Below are 26,252 nucleotides of genomic sequence, written 5' to 3' on the forward strand. Positions count from 1 at the left end.
TTTTGGCAGTTTTTAGAGTCAACTCAATATGCAAGAAGGATGGCTTTCCATCCCGGAGAACAGGGAAAAGAAGACACTCAGACTGAAGGTAACGCTTGCTCCTTTCACCCCTGAGCGTGCTGAACCAACCAGTGGATTCCTTAAACTCTGTGACCCTTCCTAACCTGCACGAACTCCTAATCGAGTTACACATAGGAGGTTTTTCCAGTGCAGACCTGCCTTCCATCACCATTCATAATTCTGGTAAGTTATAAATCCATTTCTGGAAATAAAAACCTTATAGGCCTCCTGAGGATGATACATCAACATATCTGTCTTTCACTGGAAGCCCTCATATCATTCTCAGAAGCAGTAAGTAGACAATGGAGATTTGCCATATAAATGATCCATTTCACTGCCTGAGAGTAGCCTCTGTAGTTACTGAAGCATACCTTAGGAAGATGAGCAGAGACGCTCCAAAAATAAGCCTGCCCTTTTAATGAAAACCAACAGCAATCAATATGTACAACATTCACTGTCAGTGCTGAGTTCAAATATAGGCATACCTCAGAGACCTGGCAGGTTCGGCTCCAGACCACCTCAAAGAAGCGCTTGTAGGAACACCTCGAGTTCGGTACCAGACCACCGCAATAAAGCAAGTCTCATGATAATACAAGCCTTTATCTTGTTGCTGGGGGAGGGTCTTGCCTTCAATTTTTAAAACAAAAAACACCCAACACCTGGGAAGCTCAATAAAGCTAAGTGCATACAAAAGGAGGCATACGGAATTCTTGCTGTGACAATGAGAGGGCAACAGCCTTTGGCCCTGGAGCACGTGGTCTTAACAATGTGGCCATTAGCTAAAGCACCTGCAAAGCCAGGGCAGAATTAGTGCTGGGGTCCTTTTGTACCACCGTAGGGGGAAAGCATAAGGAAAGGAATAAGGAGGAGGCATTTACATCTGTTGCTCCCTTCCATACCCCTGTAGCCAACTTTCTATTGCCTTCATTGGGGTTTGTTTTGTTCAGAATTCATTCTGCTCTAGATGGAGAAAAGAGATGCAGCGCAGCCTTCATGGCTTTGTAGTAAGTCCAATGTGAGTTAGCCCCTCCTCTGATAATTGTTGATGAAGTCTACATTCTGATGGATCAGATCAATGGCCTATGGTGTGGTTTACACTCAGGATGGAAAGAAATACAGAAAACTTTTCTGGAAACATGCAAGTATGTGAAGAGCTGTATGGTTCGCTACAAGAAAGCAGTCTTATTCCTGAGAGGACGAGGGACGTGGTCCTTTAAATGCAGAAACAGTAAGCCAGCTCAGCCTTTATTCACCTCGCCCATATTGCTGATGAAGAAATTAAGGACAAAGCATTAGTTGACTACTTGTTCCCCTGTAGGTCAGAGACGAAGTTGACTTCTTTCAGGCTCACTGTTCTCCCCACCACTTTATAATGCTTTACTGTATAAAAGCAGTTATTAATACAATGCTGCCCACGCTTATGAACAGAAACGTAGTTCTATGCACCAATTCAGATTTGAAGGAAACTACCAGAGTCATCTTTTAGTTTTGTGATCTGATTTCTTCAGGAAGGTTGAAACACTACATGGGTATGTAAACGAAGATCTGAGTTTAAAATGTAATTGTAAGTGAAATTTAATGCCCATCTCTGCTATGTATTGGTTCTGTTCCTTAAAAGCTTATATGGGAATGTCTACAAAAAAAACTGAATAATCCCATTTTTAAAACTGTATTGTCTTTTAATATTTAATCCTTTATTTTGTGATTTACTGCTCTTTTAATTTTTGAGTATAAACACTCTCTTGGCTAAATAGTCCCTTGCAGCAGCAAACATGTAGCCCCCTTCAAAAACCAATATATATATATATATATATATATATATATATATATATATATATATATATATATATATATATATATACACACACACACATATATCTGATGATAATAGCAGTGAGTTATTACAACAGAGGGAGAGCCCAAGAGTGCCTGAAGATCGCAATCCTTTCAGAGGAGGCAGTGATGATATAAATTGCCAAAAGCCAACTGTGTTTGCTTATGTGAATAGAACAACCACTCTTCAAAATTTAGAACAAGTGAGAGGAGCAATTTGTCATTTGTAATCACCTGTTTTCCTAAAAGAGCAAGCACGAACCTCCCCAACAACTGTTTCCCATTTGTCTGGATGATCTGGATAAGGTGCAACCACGCTTCTTCCAGAGGCAGTTTGACTCTTGCAATGCATTTATATTTGTTTCAAATGGAATCAGAGATGCTTTCTCTCTCCCTTCCTTGTCACGGGTGTGATGCATGGGAAGGGATACATATATATAACCATAAAGTTGACCACCCGTGGGGATTTTTCCGAGCACCGCTGCTGATCAATCTGGATTATTGATCTTTATTCATGGAGAAAGTTCCCTCAGGGGAAGGGGATAGCTTTATAGCAGACTGAACTGCAATAGATGTTGATAAATACGTGGAGTGGGGGGGAAACAATTCACAGAGAATCCACTTTGAGCTCTAAGGTTAGGCTTCATCCTTTATTAGGTAGTGAGTAAAAGACAACTGATGATTACAACGCCAATGTAAGAGACCATTTAAACAAAAAATGGTTCCATAGCGAAGTGAGGCAGAAGGGATTTACGTATTTCTGAGTTTTCTCATATGGCTGATGGAGAAAATATGGCTGATTTGTTCGTTCCCAGCAAATCATTACACTTAGTAACACCTTGTGATCCAGGACTCTTGCAACAGGCCCTGACTTCTCGTGGACTGGCTCCTTCGCTATGATGAAACGGGGAGGAACAGCTAAAGCACGTTGTAGCCAGATTGCATCGATGCACACCAAGTCCTCCAACAGAAAGAGAGGCTTTCTCAGGTGTAGGTGGTTGGGTAAGAATTCAAGCTGACTTATAGTGAAAAACCAAAATACTTGACAAAGCAGAAAAAGGAAACTAAAGTTCAAATGGTGAGAAGATGGTCGCACGAGATACAGACAGAATCCCAAACAACAAAACCACGAGGAGCTCTCCACCTGATGTACGTCAGAGTTTGTGGGTGAAACAAACACACACCTGCTAAGACTGAAGAGGAGAGATATTGGTAAATGCAAAAAAAAAAAAAAATCACCAGATATTCTCAAATACTAATTTAAGTGCTAACCACCATGTTTAACCAGAATGTATAAAGTTTAAATTTTTTATTTTTTAGCAAAGACTGATGAAATAGTTTCCTTCCTGCCTGCCCTTCTACCTTCTTTACTTTTTCCTTTCCTTTTTGGTTTGTTTAACAAAAGATATAAAAAGCCAACTGCTTTAATGATATGTTTATATGACAAATGTCTATAGCTAGATGGTAGACAGGAACTCCAAAGACCATGTTTAATGTTGAGCACCAAGCACGCTATGGGTGTTTCTTAAATATAAAATGACGAATGCTAAATACCTCTCTCTCAAATGGTTTCATCTTGAATCTTTATACCTCTCAAAAGGCTACTACAGTTTAGATAAGAGCAGTTTCAGGAAGGCCATACCTAGCCCTTCCCTATGTTTTTAAATAGTCTTTACAAAACCTTTTCAAAAATATTTTTTTCTTTAAACTTAAATCATGTAGGGTTGATTTGTACATTTTTTTAAATCATTGATCTAAGATTGACTGCCATTGTTCTTATTAATGCAACAGACTGGCTGCATCAAACCCCATCAGAGTGATAGGTATATGTTAGCTTTCTATGGGAAAAAGCAAATAGCCTTTATCACAAATTAAAGGCACAGCCATTTGTTACCAACTTAATGATAACATGTAACATGGGATGGTTATATATTTACTTTATATAGATTTTCTTTTTATAAGTTATTCTCTTAATCTTTCTAACATATATACAATATACATATATTTATATATACCCCTGATAAATCTTGTTTTAAAGGTAAAACATCAACTCCTTTCAGCCTTACGGTGAATCTCAAAGGCTGTCGGCATTTTACAACTCCACTAGAGAAATGATGGCCAAGTGCATCTTACCAGTATTTTGTTTAACATTATATCCTTGATCTGCAATAAACTCCAATTCACTTTTCTTGTTTTACTAACATTTAAATATATATTAATTGTTTATATCATGTCAGTAGGAAAGCTAGGAAACAAAAACATAAACCCCACAACAATAGCTAATGTCTACCATCACATTCGAAGCAGAAATCTTTGCCTAAGAGACAACCCTACTGGTATGATATAAAGAGATATTGCAGAGGTACAATATTCTGTTTGTTTGTTTTTCATTGGAAAATTGTTACTTTGCATTATCATCCTACGTTATGATTGTCCCTTATCCATGAAGCAGAAGAGTTGTACTGATTTCTTTTTAAACTCCCATGATGCATGGTTTTACCTGTTTTCAGATATAGCTTCATTATAAACACTTCTCTATTTCCAGCGATACTGCTTCAGGGTGGGAAAATGGTACTTTGTAAGAAATAATCTTTACTGATATCTCTTCCCACCTCTCTGCTTGGCTCTGTTCTATTGTTCTGAACTTAAAGTCATATCTGCGCTGGACAGAAGGGGAAGAATGCGGACTAGGGAGACCTCCACAAACACCATCGGGTGTTTGTTTATTTTTTGACTGCTTACTGGCATGAAATAGTTATTCGTTCTATCGTTTGCAATTCTTTAAAACCTAGTGGCATAGATTGAGACACAGCACTATTGTTTTACAAGACATCTACTGTATCTAGTTTGTTGGGATAAATGCCCACTAATTGCTGTCATAGCAAGAGAACCAGCACGGGTACTACTATTCACAGTGTTGCTTTTGTTTTTTTCTTTTGTTTTCTTTTTTGTATTATTTTAATCTATAGAGTAAATTGTTATATATACATTGGAACCAGTTAATGCCCTTAAACAATATATAGTTGTTTCATAAAGCAGGAAAGACAATGCAGAGGGAAACAGGTGCCCAAAAGCACAGTCACATGGGCTTCATAAGTTCTAGATACCACCACAAGTCAATGCTGGAGATCAGTTCTAAAATAACCGGTGTTCAAGAGGAATGCTTGAATTTGGAGAAAATACCACCCCTCCCTTCCCACCCCCAAAACCTCCCTCATTTTTTTGTTAATAATCTTTTCAATTCACTATCAAAAGTCCTGGCTCTTCAGATAGACTTTAAACGATAAATAAACACTGCATAGTTCTCTTTTGTTTGTTTTGTGTTCTGTTTTTTGAAAAATTATTGCAGTACAATGACTCCCTTGTGGAATTCAGTAAGGAGCAAACAGTACAGGAGTGTGGGCGGTCCGAATGGGCCCTGGGGCGGGCCGCAGGAGCGCAGGTGGGAGTGCAGAAGTCTGGAACAGTGTTGCTGCTGGGGCAGTTCGGAGACTGAAGGGGGAATTCACCGCCACAGCAGCAGCGGCTGCAGCAGCTGCCAGCGGGTTGGGTAGAATTCGTGGAGCCAATGGCTTTGACGGTTCTTTTGAAAATACTAATTTTACCTGCAAGGGAGAGAGAGAAAAAAAGAAGAGTACAAGAACAGACTTTTTGCAGGCTACACTTAGAATCCAAAATGGTGGGCAGCTATTCAAGTATAGCAATAAACGATGACACAGACAAATTCCCAATTGTGAACTGACAATAAAGGTAATGGAAAGTGTAGAAAGTCTTTCCTTTAGAAGAGCTGGGAGATCCCTGAAAATGGCCCATCCAGGGTTTTGAAAAGTCCTTTAGAAAAGTACTCAGCAACCATATTTTATTTTATTTTTTTAATACATAGACCTCCTGAGGAAAATATTCATCTTGAGGAAAAATACGGAATTTCCATTCTACCCTTTATGCACACACTTAGTATCATGGAACAAACATTTTTAGAGACATTCATTAATGCTGTCAGTTATTCAAGTGTGTAACTGAGCAGCACAGAGGTGTGAGGTACTAATTACAAAATTCCACCATCCATAAAGAAGTTAAGAAAAACTTATCTCCTCAAAAGTTTGACATGATTTTTTTTTGTCTTTGTGCAATAGTAACATCTCTCAATCTAGTTCATTTTCTAGCTAGTGGCACCAGTAAGACGGCTGTTCTCATGAAGAAAATGTTCCCATTTATGGGAAGAGTAACATAATGATAGCTAAGTATGCTTTGGATGCTAACATGATCACAATTTCACTTGGCTATTTAAGAACTATTCACTTCGTTGTTGAAGGCTGCATCTATGCTGGTCAGAGAGAGCTCCCAAGGTTATGACTAGTGACGCTGAAACATCAGCTCTGAGCAGAATTTTATATTGAAAGGCAGATTAAATTGCTTTTGTACAAAAGAGTAAAGTGACTTCATTTGCATAAAAATGGGCGATGCTACCAAATTAATTGGGTCAACTCATGCTTAGGTCTCATAATAGATGAAATTTTCTTTTAACTATATTTTGATGTGTCAGCAGCACACAATAGCACCAATTATAGTTGACCCTTGAACAAAGAGGGTGCGTGGGTTAGGGTTGCCAACCTCCCACAGCACTGTTGAAAATCTCTGTGGAACCTCTGACTCACCCAAAAGTTACCCACAGTGGGCCCTGCCCTTTACATCTGAAGGATTCCCAACTGTGATTCAAAATTACTATTTTTGAACTGAGTTTGGTTGAATCCATAAATGCAAAACCCTTGGATATGGAGAGCCAACTGTATTGATTGAAATTTGCATATAAGTGGACCTGCACAGTTCAAACCCCTATTGTTCAAGGACTAACTGTAATAAATGCACAATTCAGTACATATTATGTATCAATTGTTCTTCACTTTTCATTGTGCCCTGGGTCTCTCTGATGAAAACTATGGCCAATTAACCAGAAAAAAGGGTACATGCTCATAAATATTAGCCTAAGATGTCAGGAGGTTCACAGATTTCCCCTAAAATCTTACCAAAATTCCAGGTCAGGACAGCCATATTAGTATGTTTACTTATCTAAAAGGCACTTTTAGAGTAATGGGAAGTGAGCATTTCCCAGTAGTATTTCCCAGGCATCATATGGTGACCTTGGGTGAATAATAACATATAATAATGAGCCATGCCTTTGAGACTATATCATCAAAATCCAAACTATTTTGAGGGTATCAATAATACCGGTGCTTTGGCTTTTGAAGATGCTACACAAAAGTTTGATTTTCACTGACGCTTTTTCCTAAAAGTATCCACTAACATCAAGAGCCGATTTTTGGTGATTACTTATCTGACTCAAAGAGTTTTCTCCCTTCCCCATGCTCTGTCATCAACCTGAGCCCAACTTAAGAAGATAAGATCCTGTGGCTAAAGGGGGCAAAACACCCCAACAACACATGAAACCAATAATTCTGTTGGTGATGTAGGGTTGACTCTCAAATCAACTTTTGTCATTACTGAAGTACCTCCTATTTATTTCCTTTAGTAAGTGACAAAAAAAAATCCCAGTTCGGGAAACTGTGGGAAGCAGAGATGACACTCACCCCCAGTGGATGTGCCGCCTTCTGTAGTTTGTTGTAAGGACTGTATTTGGGTTTCGGGGGCTTCCCAGCAGCTCTGTCTTTGTGCCTTCTACTGCTAATGTGCTATTAAAAGCAATTAAAAATGACAGCTTAAAAATTCATAGAGGAAAAAAAAACACTTTACAAATATTGTTTAACGTGGGTAAGAATGTTAATTATTTCATGCAAGTTTCCAAAAGACAACTACCAAAAAAAAGCATGCACTGTTGTCTTTGGATTCTGAAGCCCGGAGGATATATATTTTTATGCTATCCATTCTACTATATAGTTTAACACATAGAAAGATCTCCTTTATCCCTGCCTTTTCCCTTATCATTGCATAGATCTCCTTTTTTTAAAAGAAGTTTACAAAGAAAAGGAATGTCTGAAAAAATTTTATGTGCAGATAAACAAAGATGCCCAGGCAGGCATGGATTTATCTCCATGCTAATATTTATCCTCATATTTGTACAGCCAAGTGTCATCCCCTTAAATTCTAAAGATAAATAAACTATGGTGCATAAATCAGCAGAATATTGTACATATGCATGTACAACATAGCACAATATAAGGGCTGGCCCTTCAATTGGAAACATAACTGATCTCTTTCTAAGGCTACTCAGAGTGAAAGTAATACAACAGGATCAGTCATCTCTTTAGTAGGTGGCTGCAGGATTTAGAAATACAGTACACCACCATGTAGTAAATCATATAAAGTCAAAGAATAGCACAGGATAAAGTTATCCTGTAAATATCAAAGCAAGTAAAAAGAGAACATTGTAATGTGAACTTTAAATAAAATCAACACTTTTTAGTGGGAAAACTGGTAGAAAAAAAGATCTAATATACCTTTCCTGCCACTCTTCTTATATAAAAATAGTGCAAACTTACTTCAGAAAATTTCTAAAAGGTCCAAGAAGCCACTACATTTTAGTATTTCCTCAGCAACTAAATAAAATAAGCATACATAAATAAGAACAGTGAATAGAAGATAAGTGGATGGATGGATGGACAGATGGATGGATGGATGGATGGACAGATAAAGGGATGGATGGGAGAAAAAAATAGAAAGAAAGGGAGCACCCTAGCCGGTTTGGCTCAGTGGATAGAGTGTTGTCCTGTGGACTGAAGGGTCTCAGGTTCGATTCTGGTCAAGGGCACATGCCTGGGTTGTGGGCTCAATCTGCAGTGGGGGGCGTGCAGGAGGCAGCCGATCAATGATTCTCTCTTAACTTTGATGTTTCTATCTCTCTCTCCCTTCCTCTCTGAAATCAATAAAACTATATATATATTTTAAAAAGGGAGTAAAGCAAGCACAGATATCCTGCATGAACATGTCCCCTACATGTTTTCATTTCTAGCTTTCGTGCAACCTACCTGTTTAAGTTGTGTTTCCGAGTTGACGTGCACATCACAGATTTCACAGTGAAACGTTTTGTTTTGCAGGCCTGTGTTTCCCTTATTAACTGGTCCTTTGCCTTTCACACCTGCCCTGGGAAAGGCTTTGATAGTCCCGCTTCCATTCCGGGCTTCTAGCATGGTTTTGTGCTTTGTACCTGCCAAGAACATTTGGGAAAAAAGAGAGAAAAGGAGAAACATCTCACTGGTATATTCCTTCAAGAAACAAATACAATAATACAATTACCTAGTTTTAGTGCAGTTCTCTAGTGAGGTTGAATTATGAGTATGACGCAGAAGACTATAAGGATATGTTCGTACCACCGTATACAACATTATTTAATTACTTCTTGGTGGTGGTTGTGTGCTTTTTAAATAATGCTCCACATTACCAATAAGCACCATCAATGTAGTTAACTCCAGAGTCCTGAGATGAAATAAAAGGGGTGTGACTTCATTTCATTTCTTTTTGATGTTAATAAGACATAAATGATAGCTGATGAGGAAGAGTGATTTATTTGCTAAAAGTATAGTTGAAGGTGATATGTAACAAATGTTATAGCTTTAAACAAGGCGTATTTACAGAAATGGCACTAATTAAATACTCACTTTCTAAACACAATACAAATAGGTATCCTGGCTATGTGTTTTAGGTTCAAAGAGTAAAAGTAATATTACTCTGATCTTAATGACTATGAAAAACACACACAACCTTATTAGGAGAGTAAAGCCCACCCTGATTGGCTGATCACCATTGTCTTAAATAAGAGGCAAGGAATACATGGAACAAGTTTAGAGTCACATGCTTCTCTTTTTCAAAATGATTAAAACTTTACCAAGTTTAATATAAAAATGTGTATTTTTTACAACTTAGATCCCCCACTTTGAATGTCATATTGCTATGCATAGCTATGAAAATGTTCTTATCTCAACCTGTAAGAAAAGAGACAAATGTCAACATCTAGTGAGAAACCCAGAGGAATGGGAACATGGACCACAGAACTGTGCCATGGTGTGGCTGCGGGGCCCCACTGAGGCTGGCTTTCACACATATCCATTGTGATGCACGGACACAAACACTTTTTCCTTTGTATGAAGAGAGCATAAGTGAGAGTAGTGTTCTTCTAGGGAGCAAGAAACATGTATATACATGTATATACACTAGAGCAGGGGTCCTCAAACTTTTTAAACAGCGGGCCAGTTCACTGTCCGTCAGACCGTTGGAGGGCCGGACTATAGTTTAAAAAAAAAACTATGAACAAATTCCTATGCACATGGCACATATCTTATTTTGAAGTAAAAAAACAAAACGGGAACAAATACAATATTTGTATTTGCATGTAGCCCACGGGCCGTAGTTTGAGGACCCCTGCACTAGAGGCTCAATGCATGAAATTTGTGAAAGGGGGTTGGCCCTCGCAGCACTGACTTCGTCCAGAAGGTTGTCTGGAAGGTTCTTCGGCTGTTCATTCTAATTACATATTACGCTTTTATTATTATAGACTAGAGGCCTGGTGCACGAATACATGCATGGATGGGATCTGGCCAGCCCACCCTGATCTGGGCTGATCGGGCCAGGCCAGCCAGGAGGAGGGGATGCAGGAGGTTGTCGGGCCAGCCCTGCCCCCGGTCGAACTCCCAGTTAAGGGGACAATTTGCATATTAGCCTTTTGTTATATAGGATAGTGTGTGTGTGTGTGTGTGTATGTATTTGTTTATGTGTAGAAAGTTGTTGGTTGTTTAAACTTCTTTCTTTAGACAGGTGATTTTATCAAAATATTTCTTTTCCATGCGGCTTTTACAGTCAAACTGAGAAGTATTCCTGAGGCTGGTTTGGTTTATGCATGCTTAAAAGGAGTCAGTAGGAGTCACTCTTATCCTGACTTTATTGGGGTACTCTTGATTCACTTGTGATAGGGGTTGGTGTTTGGAGGGTAGAACCTGAATGTTTCAGAAAAGTGTTTTAACCTATTCAATAATATTGCCTCAGGATTGAGTGTCAGGTGAGTTAGGGAGACAAGAAGATATCTAAAGGAGTTGGCTACAATAATAGGGGATCAGAAACGTAGGTTAAGATCCAAAAAATAAAATTCTCCCCATAATATCTTTAGCAAGTTAAGCCCCACCTATGTCATGCCTCTAGAGAAAGAGAAGAAATGGGATATATGTGAACATTTGAGAAATACCCATTCGCTCAGAAAATCACTGGATTATTAGCATTATTCCAGCATTAGTTAATCCACAGAAGCTAGCAAAGATAAGAAGTTAAACATATCTACCCATGCATGCACTAGCACATATGTGCTTGCATGTGCGTGTGTGCATGCATATGCACACACACGGTTAAATATGTGGCAAGATGGGGTAAGAAAATTCAACTAATAGCTTTGACTCTGGGCTTTCTATTCACTGTTAGTAGAGTGAAACTTTTGTGACATATAACCTCCTGCATTTAGTAGCAGACTGTCAATCATAATTAAATAGCTATTAGATAGTTCTATAAGACTTTAAAGCTTGAATAAGCTGTGAGGGTTGCTGTATTTCCTCTCAGTAGAGCTGAAATTTAGGAAAGGTGTCCTCTTAATTTTAAAGCACTTACATTTTTGAGAGTTTGAATGTATATTAATATAAAAATAGTTGTTCTTAGGAGACTTCATACTCATTTTATTTCTAAAACATTGCATGTCTTGTGCTAAATTATTCACCTGCTCACAGCTGCCCTGTGAGTTAGGTGCTATTACTCCATCCATTTTAGAGATAACAATCTGTGACTCAGAAAGGCTGTTTGCCTGGCTCACAAAGCAAGCAGTACTTGACTTGTGACCAATACAAAGTGGATTTCTATGTCCCTACAGTTGCAGGCACTTAGCTAGGAATCCACTAAGAATTTCTGAGCCAGTTACACCCGAATGTCACAACTCCTTTAATTTTCTCCTTTGTTCATGCAGTCTTCTCTAAACTTGGATTTGAATCTTTCGAATCCTAATCCCTCAGCTTTTTTCTTTTTTTCTTCTTGCAAGGTTCCTTTCTGCTCAGCACAGCACCATGAAACATGATGCTTCAAAAGGCTGTGGCTCTGTGAGGGCCAGTTTGATCACCTCTTTGATCACTTTGGTTCAACATTGTGTAAACATCTTGCAAGGCTTGTGCCTTACTCTGTGATTGCACAGCAGGTCAGCCCCCAATCTGCTCCTGTAGTTTATTTCTTCCTCGGAGGACAGAATCTGCAAGAAGCTAAGTGGACTATTTTCTCCCTATCACTTTTAAAAGGCTGATACTGGCTCTGACCTTCACTGGAAACTTCATGATGCTTGAAATGGGAAACCATATTCCAGCCACCATTTAAATTCAGCAAGCCGTAAGGCTCCAATTAATACTATTTTTATTGTTTGTTTTTGATGACATGGGGTCAAGATATTTACTTATCTTATATCTGCAAAAATAAAAGTCATATATGGAGGGAGGTGAAAAAGGCCTACATTTTCCCTTGATTCCCTATCATCTTCAAACTTTCCCTTTTTTGGATGGCTCTCAAGTTCGGTACAAAGGAAAGGCAGTTGAGCAAGAAAACTGGCGAATAACTTTTAAAATTAAATAATTCATTGGGTCATAGAACATTTGAGGAAAAACATTTTAAATGAATAAGATACACGATTCCACCAAGGATAGGTATATAAACAATATTAACAGTGGTTATCATGTTCCAGTCTTATTTTCTATTTGCATATGTGTATTTTAAAAAAGTTTGGATAACTTAGTTAATGTGACTTTGTATAGAATTTTCCATGGAATTATATATACTTTTAGAAATGCACATGGTTTTTAATGACAATGTAGGCTTACATTATGTGGCTGTGAGGTATTTGCTCACCAATCTTAGACATTTGCATTGCTTCTATTTTCCCCTATATAATTAGGTTGTAATGAACATCCTACTCGCTAAATCTTTTATCCCATATTTGGTTGTTTTCCTTAGAACAGATTCTCATAAGGAATATTATAGGGACAAAGAATATGACTTCAAGTCTTGACTCAAGCTACCAAACAACTTTCTAAACATTACAAAAGATGTTTCAGAGGGATTCGTTTTATAGAAAAATGTATCTTGGTATAGTTTACAAAATTTGCCCCTGTAAAAAATAAATTTCAATACTTTACAATTCAATGTTCCAGCATGCACATGAAAGGATATTTAGTAGTGTTAGGCTAGAGTAGCGATTTTCAACCTTTTTCATCTTATGGTACACATAAACTAATTACTTAAATTCTGTGGCACACCAAAATATATATATATTTTTTGCCAATCTGACAGAAAACAATAGGTATTATTTTTATTTATTCACAGCATACAGCTACTGTTGTGTTGGCTGTTTTATTTTATTTTATTTATTTTATTTATTTTATTAAAAGAGCTCAGTGCCCCTGACTAAATAGTAAGATATTGCATGTTTTAAAAATTCTTGCACCCTGGCTGGTGTGGCTCAGTTGGTTGGGCCAAAAGGTTGCTGGTAGACTCCAGGTCAGGGCACATGCCTGAGTTGCAGGCTTGATCCCCAGTAAGGGGTGTGCAAGGAGGTAGCAGATTGATGTTTCTCTCTCACATCCATGTTTTTGTCTTTTCCTCTCTCTCCCGTCATCTCTCTCTAACATGATAAAAATAAATAAAAATTTTTGTGCCACCACAGTTGAAAATCGTTGGACTAGATCCTTAACAAACCCATGCTACTGCCAGTGGTAATTTAGTTACCTTCTCATTGACAAATTCAGATGATTCAGCTTATAGGTAAATGGGCGGGAAAGTGATCTGTCTCCATATGAACAGTGAGTGCAAAGGTGTTTTTCTGGTGTGCTTATTTATGACATTAGGTGTAATGGCATTATAGTCCAACTCTTGTGTGTCCCAATAAAGAAAAATTCTCTTGAATCTATACACCTGAACTGTTTAATCAGTATCAAAAGCCTCCATGTTCTGTTTCTTTTTATGCTGTAAATGTAAAATTAGCCTTTTCTCACCCTGACCTCCTATATTACATGTACTTTTCATATTTGCACTGTCTTAGAGATAAAAACTGTGGTTTACTTTATCAGCATATCAACAAAAATTAAGCACCCAGAATGACATCCAGGATATCAAGTAACCAAGTATTGCCCCCGATGAGTACAAAATTGTATTAGTTTTCTTAGCTTCCTGGTTGAAAGTAATGTGCTTATTCACCAGTAATTTATCTGAAGTCTGATTTGCAGAGGTGAAAGAAGGGACAGGGGAAACAAGAAGTCTAAAACAGGGGGAAGGAGAACTTTGCTTTTAGCATGAGATGAAGAGCCAAAAAGGTGAGATGAGATGAGAGACAAGCCACACACATACTACCAGAGGGAGAGACTTGGTAACCAACTACACCCCAGAGGAGAGCTCTAGGCCAGGGACCCAGTGGGCTGAGCACTGGCTGGATCTGTGGGGAAGATAAATGTGCAGAATCGATATAGCAATACCCCTTGAGGTCACAGCATGGGAGGAGAAATGTTAGGCACCAGAAACCCTCTTTTGTCCATAATCACTGACTACAGCTGAGGATCCCCCCTGCTTCCTTAGACCTGCATTTAACACACTTTATGTGCATCGGTCTCATCTCCTTAAAACAATGCCCTTAAGAGCATGGGAAAATGCCACATTGCTTTTATATCCATTACCCAAGAGAGCTAGAAAAAAAGTCTTCACACAATAAACACTGAATCACTAAGTGGACAAATTAGATACACTTACTTAGTAAAACAGATATGAGCTTGTATTAGATATTTATAAAAGCAATGTTTTATTTATTTTTGTGTGTAAAATATTCTTATTTTTATTTTTCAAAATATATTTGTATTGATTTCAGAGAAAAAGGGAGACGGAGAGATAGAAACATGAATGATGAGAGAGAATCATCAATTGGCTGCTTCCTGCACACTTCCCACTGGGGACCATGCCCACAACCTGGGCATGTGCCTTGACCAGGAATCCAACTGGTGACCTCCTGGTGCATCGGTCAATGCTCAACCACTGACCCACACTGGCTGAGTAGACTAGTTTTGTTTTCAATTTTTAAAATTATTTTCTATGGAAGTAAAGCTTAGTAGGAAATTCAAAGAGCATTTAAAGTGAAAAGCAAAAGCCTGCCCACCTCTCATCTGCAAGCTGCATGTCCTCGGTTGTGACACATTTTCAGGTGTAAACTTCCTGAAATGTTCTAAACGTCAATGACTTTATGTCAGGCATGAGTAGCAAAAAGAATATGGGTCGAACATTCCACTTGGTTTTCGCAAGAACAGGCATAGAAAAGTACACAGCAAGACAGTTCATCTTGACACAACTCTGAAGTCACCCCTTCTGGTTCTTAATCAGTGAGATGTCACCAGGTTGAAATAATTAAACCCTGAATACTCACAGGTATACAAAACAATATTTTTATTAGGCAAGAGACTGCATATCACAATCCCCCAAACATACTATTTGTGACTTATAGCTAGTGCACTGTCTGATTGAAATTCAGTGGTAATGGAAATGTTCTGTATCTGTACAGTCCAATATGGTGGCCATTAGTCATCTGTGGCTCTTGAACACTTGAAATGAGGCACTGTGAAAGTGAATTTGCAATTAATTTTAATTTAAATAGCCATCCGAGGCTGGTGGTTACCATATTAGTACAGCGTTAGTACTCAAAATATCCCTTACATGGATGTGGAACATGTAGGAGGTATGAGTCTGAATTGTTGTTGTTTCCTTTTTATCATTTGTATAAAGGTAAAAGAAGGCAGAATTGCGATAGGAGAATTTCTATCTTTATTTTCAATCAAACAGAAGTATGACCAGTATCGTAGAAGATGCTGAATAGGATTGGAAGATACTCTTTGGGCCTTAATAATAATGATGTGAACATTGGCCTCAGGTGACTGGCTTAAATGAGTTTTTTACTTGAAACATGAAATGACAGATCTCCTGATGAAACGAGTCTTTCCATATTTTATTCTGAATACAGAGGCATAAACTAGACATTAGCTTCTTGAAAGCCTGGATTTGCCCATTTTCTTATTCTCAGTGCCTGGCACATAGTAGATGATCAGTGAAAGTGAGCTGAAATATTAGATATTAATAAAGTTCAAGGAACAAATATTTTAAAAGAGTGTTGTGAGCTCAGGCTCTGGAATGGTGTAAATCATTAGCTGCGTGGTTAAATTTCTTTGTGCCTCAGTGTACTCAGCTCTAAAAAAAAAAGACATTATATGCTCTACTGAAGTGTCTTAAGTACATTTGTTGTTTTAAAGACTATTTTTGGCACTACTGTATGCTCAGTAAATTAGAACCCTGACCTTCTGGTTCATGGGTCGACACTCAACCATGGAGCCATGCGGGCCAGGCCTGTATATTTTTTTATGAAAACAATAGATTATGAATAAACAATGATAGTACCATGATTGTGAAGATGAAGAAACAATATTTGAATTACTTCAGTTATGTCATTCTATGTGACTACTTGAAGTTGTTATATTTAAAACAGCTGTGCAGTGTATGGATTTTGGTTGCCCAGCTCCAGTTGCCCATGTTGATAGCTGCCTATGTGATGCCCCCTGCACTGGCCACCTTCCCTTCCCTGGTTCCTTTTCCCACTCCCCTAACCTGCTTCCTTCACCTCCCCTAAAAACTATCTGCCTTCAAGTCCCTGTCTCAGAGTCTGATGGAACCCAAATTGACATACATCACAATAATCCTAAACTAAGTCCTGCAATGACTACTCCCATTCCTAACAGGAGAGTGCCATGCATAGAACCTCTCTCCTTCCCATTCACTCAATGGGTTCCCCATATCAGACCCCATGGGAAAGACGCAGGACACCAGGATGGTAGTAGCACGTGTCTGAACACAAGAAAGACCGCATTCACCTTTGTCTTCATTTAAAGGAAGTCCCAGAGCCTCCCCACACTGTTGCAGGTACAAATAACAGAGCTGAATCTGGAGCTCAAAAATGGTACCCAAAACAGGGTCGAAGAGCATCTAACATCTGTCCTTTCTTCTTTGCCACGTCCAGTCTGTCACAGCTGACTCATCCAAGACTAGAGTGAACTTTAGGCCTGAGCCCTGGAAGAAGCTCCCTGATCTAGTAAAGGAAATTCTGGGGTACAAAAGCTCATGCTGAGCCTGGAGGGAAGGGGCGTAGCTGGAGTCCCCTGACTAGGCTGAAGGTTTGGAGGAGACACCCTAGTAAAGGGAGTCAGGTAGGGGCAACAACCACATTCACCACCTGAAATTTTCAGATGAGATCGTTTTAGTGCTTCTCAGCTCTGATTACACAACATTGTTTTTTTTCTTTTCCAAAACACTATACCTTACAGGCCCTGGATATATAATAGATCAGAACTCCTGCATATAGAAATATATATTTTTATATATAAATATATTTATACTTTAAATATATTTAAAACAAATGTAAATACATTTATGTTATATGAACATATTTAATATTCATATAGAATCTATGAGTGTATATATATATCTACATATATTTACAGCGCCACAAGTGAATGTGTTTTAAAAGCTCCATAGGTAATTCTGACACACAAAGCAGAGCTGAGGGCTACAGAATTGCAATATGAAAAATGTCGACCTGATGTGATATAATCAAATAAATAATTCCCGTTTACTTAATCAGGTGTTTCTGAGAAGAATTCAGAAAGGGTATCCAAATTCCTGATGAATTAACTCCAGATTCAAAGACTATGGTTTGTGCCCCTCCTCAAAATGAATGTTCCTCTGTTACTGTGCAAAATGATCAAAAGCAATTGAGAAATACATGGTCTTCCACTGATGTTTATGCTCTCCCAATTACCTTGCTTCCAGGAAGAATGTATTTGTATGAGTAAACAGGTGATAAATCTAATGGTATAGATTCCGGCTTGGCAGGGGACAGATGCTTTACTGTGTTTCTCAGCCCTTGAACTCATGAACTCTCCTTGACTACAGCTGAGGTGGTATGCAGGAGGAAGGGAAGTGCTGAAGGAATTGTTCTCCATCTGCAATTACTCCCTTAGAGTCTTGAAGTCAATACTTGACTATTACCAGTGCAGCACAATGACTGGTCAATGACTCAGTCAAATACAGCTGCAATATTAACTCAGGGTATAATTCACAAGTGATTCTTTTTCTACTGTAATTGCTGACAGAGTCCTGGCAATGAACCCAGTCTTTTAGAGAAAAGTTGATCTTGGGCCAAAGGGCTGGCTAAAATCTCAGGCAGGACATAACTAAGTAACTAAATAAATAAACACGCTATTATCTATATCTAGATAGATAGATCCTACATAAATATATATCTAGATAGATAAGTACAGCTGTAGATATATAACATCTTGATATGGATATATTACAGATGGATGAGATAAAAGTATATTAAGAAAGCATTTCATCCTGATTTATCAATATTTTCTATTATGACATATGGGAGTTAGAGTTTATGTTAGCAAGACCTGGGTTTAAATCATGGTTCCTTACGTCATCATGTACCTTTTCTGAGCCTCAAATGAGATGATTAGTATCTTCATGTTGTCAGAATGAGTAAATAAAATATTACATGTAAAGATCATGCCTCAATGGTTGCCCTAATAGACACTTTTTTAAGTTTAATTTCCCAGGTCATATAGATTAAAACTGTCATAACCAAAAATACAGACATGAAGTTATCCAACCCAAATTTGCAACTATGTTAACCTTAGAAAACTTAATTTAGAAGCAAATGCATGGAAGTACTTAGCCATCTAGAAATCAAATAAATGCAAAACTTATGCTTTAGAATTATATTTCACTTTATCCCCTTATGTTTCCTGACACACACATACACACATGTGCAACACAGCACAGGAGCCTTGGAAACCTTCCCTTGACCCCATGTACGTGACACGCTGCGTGTCATTTTTATTTTTTAATGGTTATTGAATTGCATGTAGTAATTGTCAGTTTTCTGCCACCTCTCCAACCCCTGCTGCAAAAGATTTCATCTATTCGGAGGAAGATAATTGCCAAGCTGTGGAGACAGAAAAAGAATAGCTGCATCTCACCACTGTTGTGCGCCTCCAGCTGTGAGGCAGAGTTGACAGCAACCTTGCATAGCGAACAGTAAAGGAGCCGTTTTGCCTTTTCTTCCTCGGTCTCCGTAGAAGGACATGAGCTATTGCCACTGGCGGTTGTGGGGCCTTTTTCCACTTTAGAGGTTATCTCAGTTGTCATAACACTGTTTTTGGGAATTTCCACAGTTGTCGTCGTTGATATTGCTGGTGTCCCTGTGGTACTGTCTGCATTCAAAATAGCACAGAGAAAAAAAGAGGGAAAAACAGTGGTATTATCTTTCCCTATTTGGAAATGTATTGCTAATATTACATTCTGCTAATACTGATAAGAGCAGCTAGCAAGCTAGCTGTGAGTCAGTCATCTCACTGGGAAATTTACAGAGATGACCACATGTCATTTTGTATATTACTATACAACATTCTAATGATTCTTCAATATATACAAATACACTTTACATTTTCTTTAGGGTGTAAATAAATATACCCACAACTTTCTGTGGTTAACATTTGGCCTTAGCAAAATAATCTTTACAATGTATTATACTTTGTATACATATATTTCTACACAGATGGCTTTTTTTAAAAGGGGATAAATACTTAAAAGAGATTGTATTTTGATTTACTACTTGTCTTTCTATTTTCCTTTCACATTTCTTTCTTTAGTTAAAAAAAAATAAGCACTGCTCCTTTTGTACATGCTTGTGCAAAAGAAAAATAAAAATAAATGGAACCTTGATGATATATTTTTTGTCAGGAACAACAGTTTAGAAAAATCAATCGCCCTATTTACAAAGAGTTAACACCAAGTACAAAAATCATCAATATACAAGTAAGAGGGATTCTAGTTTGGCCTATTTATTACACTCATACCCTGTCCCGGGCTTTGCTTGGGAAGATTGTGGCATAGCATTCAAACATTATGGCCACTCTTTACAAGGCATTCACAGACTGGTCACACCATGTGAATGTCAAATAGTTTCCAGAGTTTGATGACGACTGTAACCTTACAACCCTGTGGCTTCAAAAGGTTGATTCTTAATCCTGAGACGTCAAGCTCTAAAGTGAAACTACCTTGTCTTAACTTCAATTGGGTACACACCGCTCTCATCCCAAACATGCCAACGACCATGGTGTTAGCAACATTTGCATAGCCAACAACACACCGCAAATGAGCTCTATGCTCATATCCTTTCTATGCTTATCCTACTTACTCTGCTTCCCTGCTGGCTGGTTCTTATCCTCCTATTTAAAATATTCCCAGGCTGTCTCTCCAGTTACAGCTGCTCTTGCAACTGTTTCTCATTCCATATGCTGCGGTGGTCACTACCTAATGCCAAGCTGCGGAGTCCACGATAAATGGGTTGGGTGGTGGCTATAAAGGACAGTGATCTGCCTGCAATGAAATGTCCTCAGAAATGTTTACTTCTTGTTAGCTCACACCATCAAGAGTTGATTAGTTACAGGATGCATTTTAACTTGGATACCTCTTTGATCCAGATACAGAGGTGGGGACATAGGTGAGATTAATTATGGCTTCTTGGCATCAGAAACAGTAGTCAATAGGAAGATAAATGAGGTCTTGTTGAGGGCTGTTTTATAAAACAATTCATCTGGATCTTATTTCCTTTGCCTGACGCTTCGCATACTTTTAATCGCTTATTTTAGCTGCTAAGATCATCAAGTAAGCCTCCTTCAGTGTCATGGAGATTATCCACCAACCATGTAAAAAAAAAAATCAGTCTCCCATGGCTAGAGAAAAAGAAATAAAATTACTGTGACACCAAATTTTGCCACCAGAATTCATTTATTCCTTTGAACATGAAGAGGTCAATTTCCTGATTAGTTTTCACTTGCCTAAAAAGGTTCCTGATTAAAATTACAATATCAGGTAACAGCCAGAAAATCATTCTGAGAACCTAGATATGGCATAAAATACAATGACTACTTTAAGACGGTCGAGTAGCTGTTCATTGCTTCCACTAAACCAGAAATGATTGTTTGACAGCATAGGCATATGTCTGTAAATAAGTAACAAATGGCCCGTTAATTTGCTAAGTGTTTACTATACATAATTTCATTTAATCTTCAAACAAACCTGTGCAAGCAAGGAAATCTGAAAGTTAAGGAAATGTCTCTGGGTCACACAGTACTATATGGTGAAACCAGGGAAAAGTGTTTCAAGAAACAAAGAAATCAGGGGTTTTGAAAAAAAGAAAATGTAAGTGATAGATGACCTTGGCCATGATAGTGATTTTCCATAGTAAGGTCACAGACACCACATTTTTCTTATGTTGAGCTCTATAGGGAGTGATAACTGTAAATACAGAGATATTTAAACTTGGTGCGGCCCCATATTGGAGCCAGAATACGATACTATGGTTATTTATTTCATTTAAATCTAAGTAAAGATATCCCTATTAATTTCCTACTTCTAATGAATTTTCCTTTGAAGTGACCAAGTTTATTTTACTCTTGACCTGAAAATTGTACATTGCATGGGTCATAGCAATCCTAAGCCGACTTCCCTATTTAGAGTGAAATTCCTAACAGAAGTATAGAATAAACAAAACCATGGATCTTCCAACCCTTGTGACAGCTATACTATTGTCTTTCCTAACCCCAGAGGATAATGTACATTTATATCAAAGACCCCATAAGATAGAGACACCAGATTCTCCATGCCTAGGGCTTAGTGAAGCATTAACATTTCCTAAGGCAAGTCCCTTGCTTGAGACGGGCTTAGGGGAATCAGTATCAAAATGCTTAACTTCTGGCATTTTTACTTTGTTGCATCCTCTAGACCACATAGCTGAGCCCAGATCTGTTACTATCAGTTTGCAGTCAATTGGAAAAAACTACGAACAGTTATAACAAGACAGATTTTTCTCGTTTCATTTATAAGTGGTGAGGGGGACTTTTTTAATAACCAAAAAAATTTGAGGTAAATATATTTTAAGATTATGCTGAATTCAAAGAGAACCAATTATTTTATAAATTGAATAGAAAAATTACACATAGCAATGAGATTTTAATATGGTATGTTAAATTAACAATTATTAATGATCCTATTCCACTCATTGACAAATTCACCATAGTAATGTAACATATTAACAGGAGGGAAACTGGGTGCAGGGAATACTGGAACCTCTGTAATATTCTTGCATATTTTAGATAAAACTAAAACTATTAAAAAGTTTATTAAATTTAAGAAAATGGAATTATAGCCAATCAATAATGTATCATTGTTATTTTGTAGAATCACAGTCAGAGGGGATCTTAGATCAGAGTCAGAAGCTGTCGTATAGGTTTCTTGGGTTTTGTATTAATAAATTTCCCAAGGTCACATAGTGCTCTGGGGGAGAAAATGGGATTTAACACTGCATCTTTCAGTTCCTCGTGCCCGTTACCCTACACTGCAATGACTTATGTATTCAAACTTCACTCCATAAACATTTATTAAGCTTCTATTTTGTGCTAGGTTCTATATTAAGTCACTAAGAATGAGAAGGCCAATAAATGCCCATCCCACATTAAAGGGGTTTATGAGACATCTCATTATGAATTTAAATAATAATAATAAACTTAATCAGCATGAAAAGGAACTCAATACATATGTATTGAGTGAAAACAGTAAATGGCTTATAGAGAATAATTGTGGAAGAAATTTTAAAGCATTTACAGTTACTAACTCATTCGATCCTCACAGATACCTAAGGGGCATGCCATTTGTATCCTGATCTGAGAGAAGAAACTGAGGTACAGAGAGAACTGGGAACCTCCCAATGCCAGAGCTTCAGTCTCTAGCACAATGATACCAACTCAGACAGTCTGGCTCAGAAGCACATGGTCTTCATTTATTTTTATTGCTAAATTTTTTATTTTTATCATAAAAAGTATAAACTACCTTCTCTTCAGTTAATTCACATTGATTATGACTTACTATGCATGTTTGAAGACAAAATTTGACTTTAAAAGAAACTAAACATGGTCCGAGCTAAAGTCGATCACATATGTCTAAACATCCAATTATGTTAAAGTATTTAAGTTGCTGGAATCCATTTAGGAGGAGGAAAGAGAAAACCTACAGTCCTCAAAAAACCTCTTGTGAGAAATGATACAGTGTGAACCACAGGCCTTCCTTACCGCACCTTTTGCTTTTCTTTGCTGTTCTTTTTAAGATCAGAAAGCAGAAAAACAATTCACTTTTCTTAATGTTTCCCAAAGGCTGATTCAGATTTCTTTGCACCAGCGAGGCTCTAGGAACAATCTATGTGACAGGGAGTTGGAAATAATGCGTGCAGTTCAGTGGGAAGAGAAAGGTTTAAGATGATTTGGGTTTGCATTTCTGGGTTATGTTTCTGCCAGTGCCCAGGAGCAAATACTCATTATTGCAACTGTCGCAATTTGGCTTTGGCATGAAAACAGACAGCTAATACTTCCTGGAACGGGGCCTTAGTTGAGAATGAAAGGGAACTTGACTGCATGCAGAGTGGCCAGTTGTAGTTCTCATCTTTATAAGAAAACACTGTAAAGACCTTCAAAAAAAATACACAAAGTATAGGAAAGGATTCCAGAAAATACCAACAACTTGAATTCCAGATAATAAAATAGATCAGCCAAGTGACATGGTCTGGATAAGAAATTTATTCTCCTAGTTACGGGCCTCATAACCTAACTGGGAGAACCAGAGATGAGTTAGGTTTTCTCCTATTTCATAAGAATTTATATTATAGCCCCGAGATGTCCGTCATGTTTTCCTATAGATTGAAGATTCAGAATTATAATACGATTTATGTCCTTCTTCCATGTGTGAACTGAAGTCTCACCCATGTTTTTTAGAAAGTAAGCAAAACAGCTGATTCCTCTTGAATATGTTGACATTTTGAAAAATAAAAAGGTGCTTTTTGACCACACATACACACAAAAAAAATCACAAACTTTTAGAAATTGTTACTGGTGGTTTCTTTCCTATGGACTTCATTTAATTTAACCAACATTTATTCAGCTCAGTAACACACTCGTAGGCTCAGGCTGAAATGACCCCTGCATTGGGCTCTGTACTTATGAGGGCTCCACATATCAATCACAAGTCAGTGAAACAAAAATCTATTGTGGTTTTTTTTTTTTTATCTTGTAAAAGGTTTTTTGAAAGTTCAATAACTATTTGAGGGAATAGGAATTATAGGAAAGGAAAGTGAGGGCTGAACTGGGTGCCCCAAAGGCCAGAGTTCACATACTTGAGGGTGTTTGTATGCATATGTTTTTCATGGTGCGTGTGCCTGTCTGGCTTTGTGTATTGAGAAGTGGGAGGAGTCACAGCTTCTATATGGACACCAGAGAAGGAGGTTGGTTTGTTCAAACTTGGCTGCATCCTCTCTAAGGAACAAAGTTCCCCCACGTATTCATTCCCTCCATCTACTGCAATGGTATGGGGCGTACTTCACGCTGCCTGGTAATCTTGAACCCACAAAATGAGGTTGGGGAGAATGAATACCTCCCCCAGCAGGCTACCCAATTTCGATGGGTCTAGTTACCACCCAAATGCCCTTGCTTTTCAAATACCTTCTGCCAAGTCTCTATTGATCTGTGTTACCACTTTGTAGGACTCAGGACTGGCTCAGCAGGGTAGATTCCTTATCATCCAGGTCACAAAGGCAATCTCCAGGCTGTGAGGCTGCTAGGTGAAGTCTGAGGTATCACTTGTAAATACTTAGCTATATGGCATATGCAATATGGCATATGGTAACCATTTGTACTCTTGTCTTGGTCCTGAAAGTTTTGGGGTGGTCCTTATTGAATCCTCATGTGTCAGACCCTGTGCTAATCACAGGCGGTGAAGAAATAAACATGCTATAATTTGTATACTGAAGAGTGAAAAGGCTCGCTCACATAATAGGAATGGAGGGGATATGGATTTCCTCTCTTTGTGGAGGATGAGCATGAGGAGGTGGCACTAGAAAATATTAGAAAAATAATTGTACTTCGAATTGATTTATCACATCTCTGAGCCACGCAAAAAGTGAATCACTGTACTTTTTAAATCAAGTGGCATATTCTGTACTACAGTGACCTGAATAAAACTGTTAATGTCCTAAGGGATCAGGTGAGTAATTCTTTCTTCTTTTACATCATTTGAACTAGATTTCTCATATCTCACATATATTAGAAATTACAGAAAGGCAAGAGATTGCAAAAAACTTAGAAAACAAAGATATCGAACTGCAACTTTTGAGATGCTTCCTAAAGCTGCCCAACCCATGGTTTGTTTGAGGCAATTACGTCAGGTATAGATTCATACACAGTGATAACAGTTATCTCTTGCATTCACTTTTGCCAGGTACACCACACACAGATTAAAAAACAAATTATTCTAATGAAAAATATTTGAGACAGAGCCTAATTTTTTTTTTTTAAAAAAGGGAGATTCAACTTTTGGATTTCCCTCTTGAAGCCAGGACCAATTAGTTTCATTGGGACTGGCCATTTTTAGGAGGATCATGTGATTTGACAAGTCAAGACAGCACCTGTCCTTGTAGACATGCAGGTCTGGCTTTGCCATATGTTTGGATTATCATTTTGAGAAAAGCCACAAAGTTTTATAGAAACTTTCCAAATGTTAAGTTTTAGCATCTGCGTATATGTGTGTGTATGAAATCCTGTGTGTGGCACAATCCCTGTGTTCTACATGGGCTGTGGGCGGCCAGTTTTGAAAGGTTCCCTAGGGACACAGTGCCTGTGCTCCCAAACACTGCTCGTTTCCACCATGGTTCAGGGACTCTGGTCACATGACTTGACTGAGCTTCTCCCTCAGAAGGCCAGGTTTCTATTTTAAGGAGAAATATGATGATCCCAGCTAGTCTTATTTTTTCCTTTACCAGATAACTTGCCCTTGCTCCTTTCTTTAAAGTCTACAAGAAGGGCCTCAGTCTAGGACAGAAGTCTTGACAGCTATGTGTAAGGGTTCATACTTAATACCCCAGTGCTGTTCTTGGTTGGTAACAGTCACCTCAGCAATCTCTAATATCTTACCTCGTTGGAGCTTGAGTTCCTGAAAGTCAATAGGGATTACACTCCCTACTCCTAAAGTATACATATCCTCCATAACATAACTAGAACAGACCTTGCGAGTTATTTGCTAACTGGTAAATACTGAGGCTTCTGTCAACAAATATGTTCTGTTAGGCATTTGCCTTCCTTTGAAAAGTTGAGATCATATCCCCATAAAGACACTTAGCTGAAAATTGGCATGGCTATAGAAATAGC

General features: G+C 38.1%; 1 protein-coding gene across 4 annotated transcripts in view; it reads right to left on the reverse strand.

The window, feature by feature from the left end:
• Nucleotides 1–2,515: 2,515 nt before the first annotated feature.
• Nucleotides 2,516–26,252, reverse strand: part of ZNF385D (zinc finger protein 385D) — a 718,409-nt gene continuing 694,672 nt past the window's right edge. For 3 of the 4 annotated variants that reach the window (XM_059664069.1, XM_059664072.1, XM_059664071.1), the window contains 4 exons: nt 18,981–19,214; nt 8,874–9,052; nt 7,479–7,580; nt 2,516–5,498 (listed from right to left, as the gene is read on the reverse strand). In XM_059664069.1, the coding sequence (XP_059520052.1) occupies nt 5,265–5,498; nt 7,479–7,580; nt 8,874–9,052; nt 18,981–19,214 (749 nt within the window). In that variant the 3' untranslated portion in view covers nt 2,516–5,264. The remainder of the gene's footprint in view (nt 5,499–7,478; nt 7,581–8,873; nt 9,053–18,980; nt 19,215–26,252) is intronic. The other variant, XM_059664070.1, reaches the window with a different exon arrangement.

This window comes from Myotis daubentonii, chromosome 14 (genome assembly GCF_963259705.1).
Source record: "Myotis daubentonii chromosome 14, mMyoDau2.1, whole genome shotgun sequence".
Lineage (NCBI taxonomy): Eukaryota > Metazoa > Chordata > Mammalia > Chiroptera > Vespertilionidae > Myotis > Myotis daubentonii.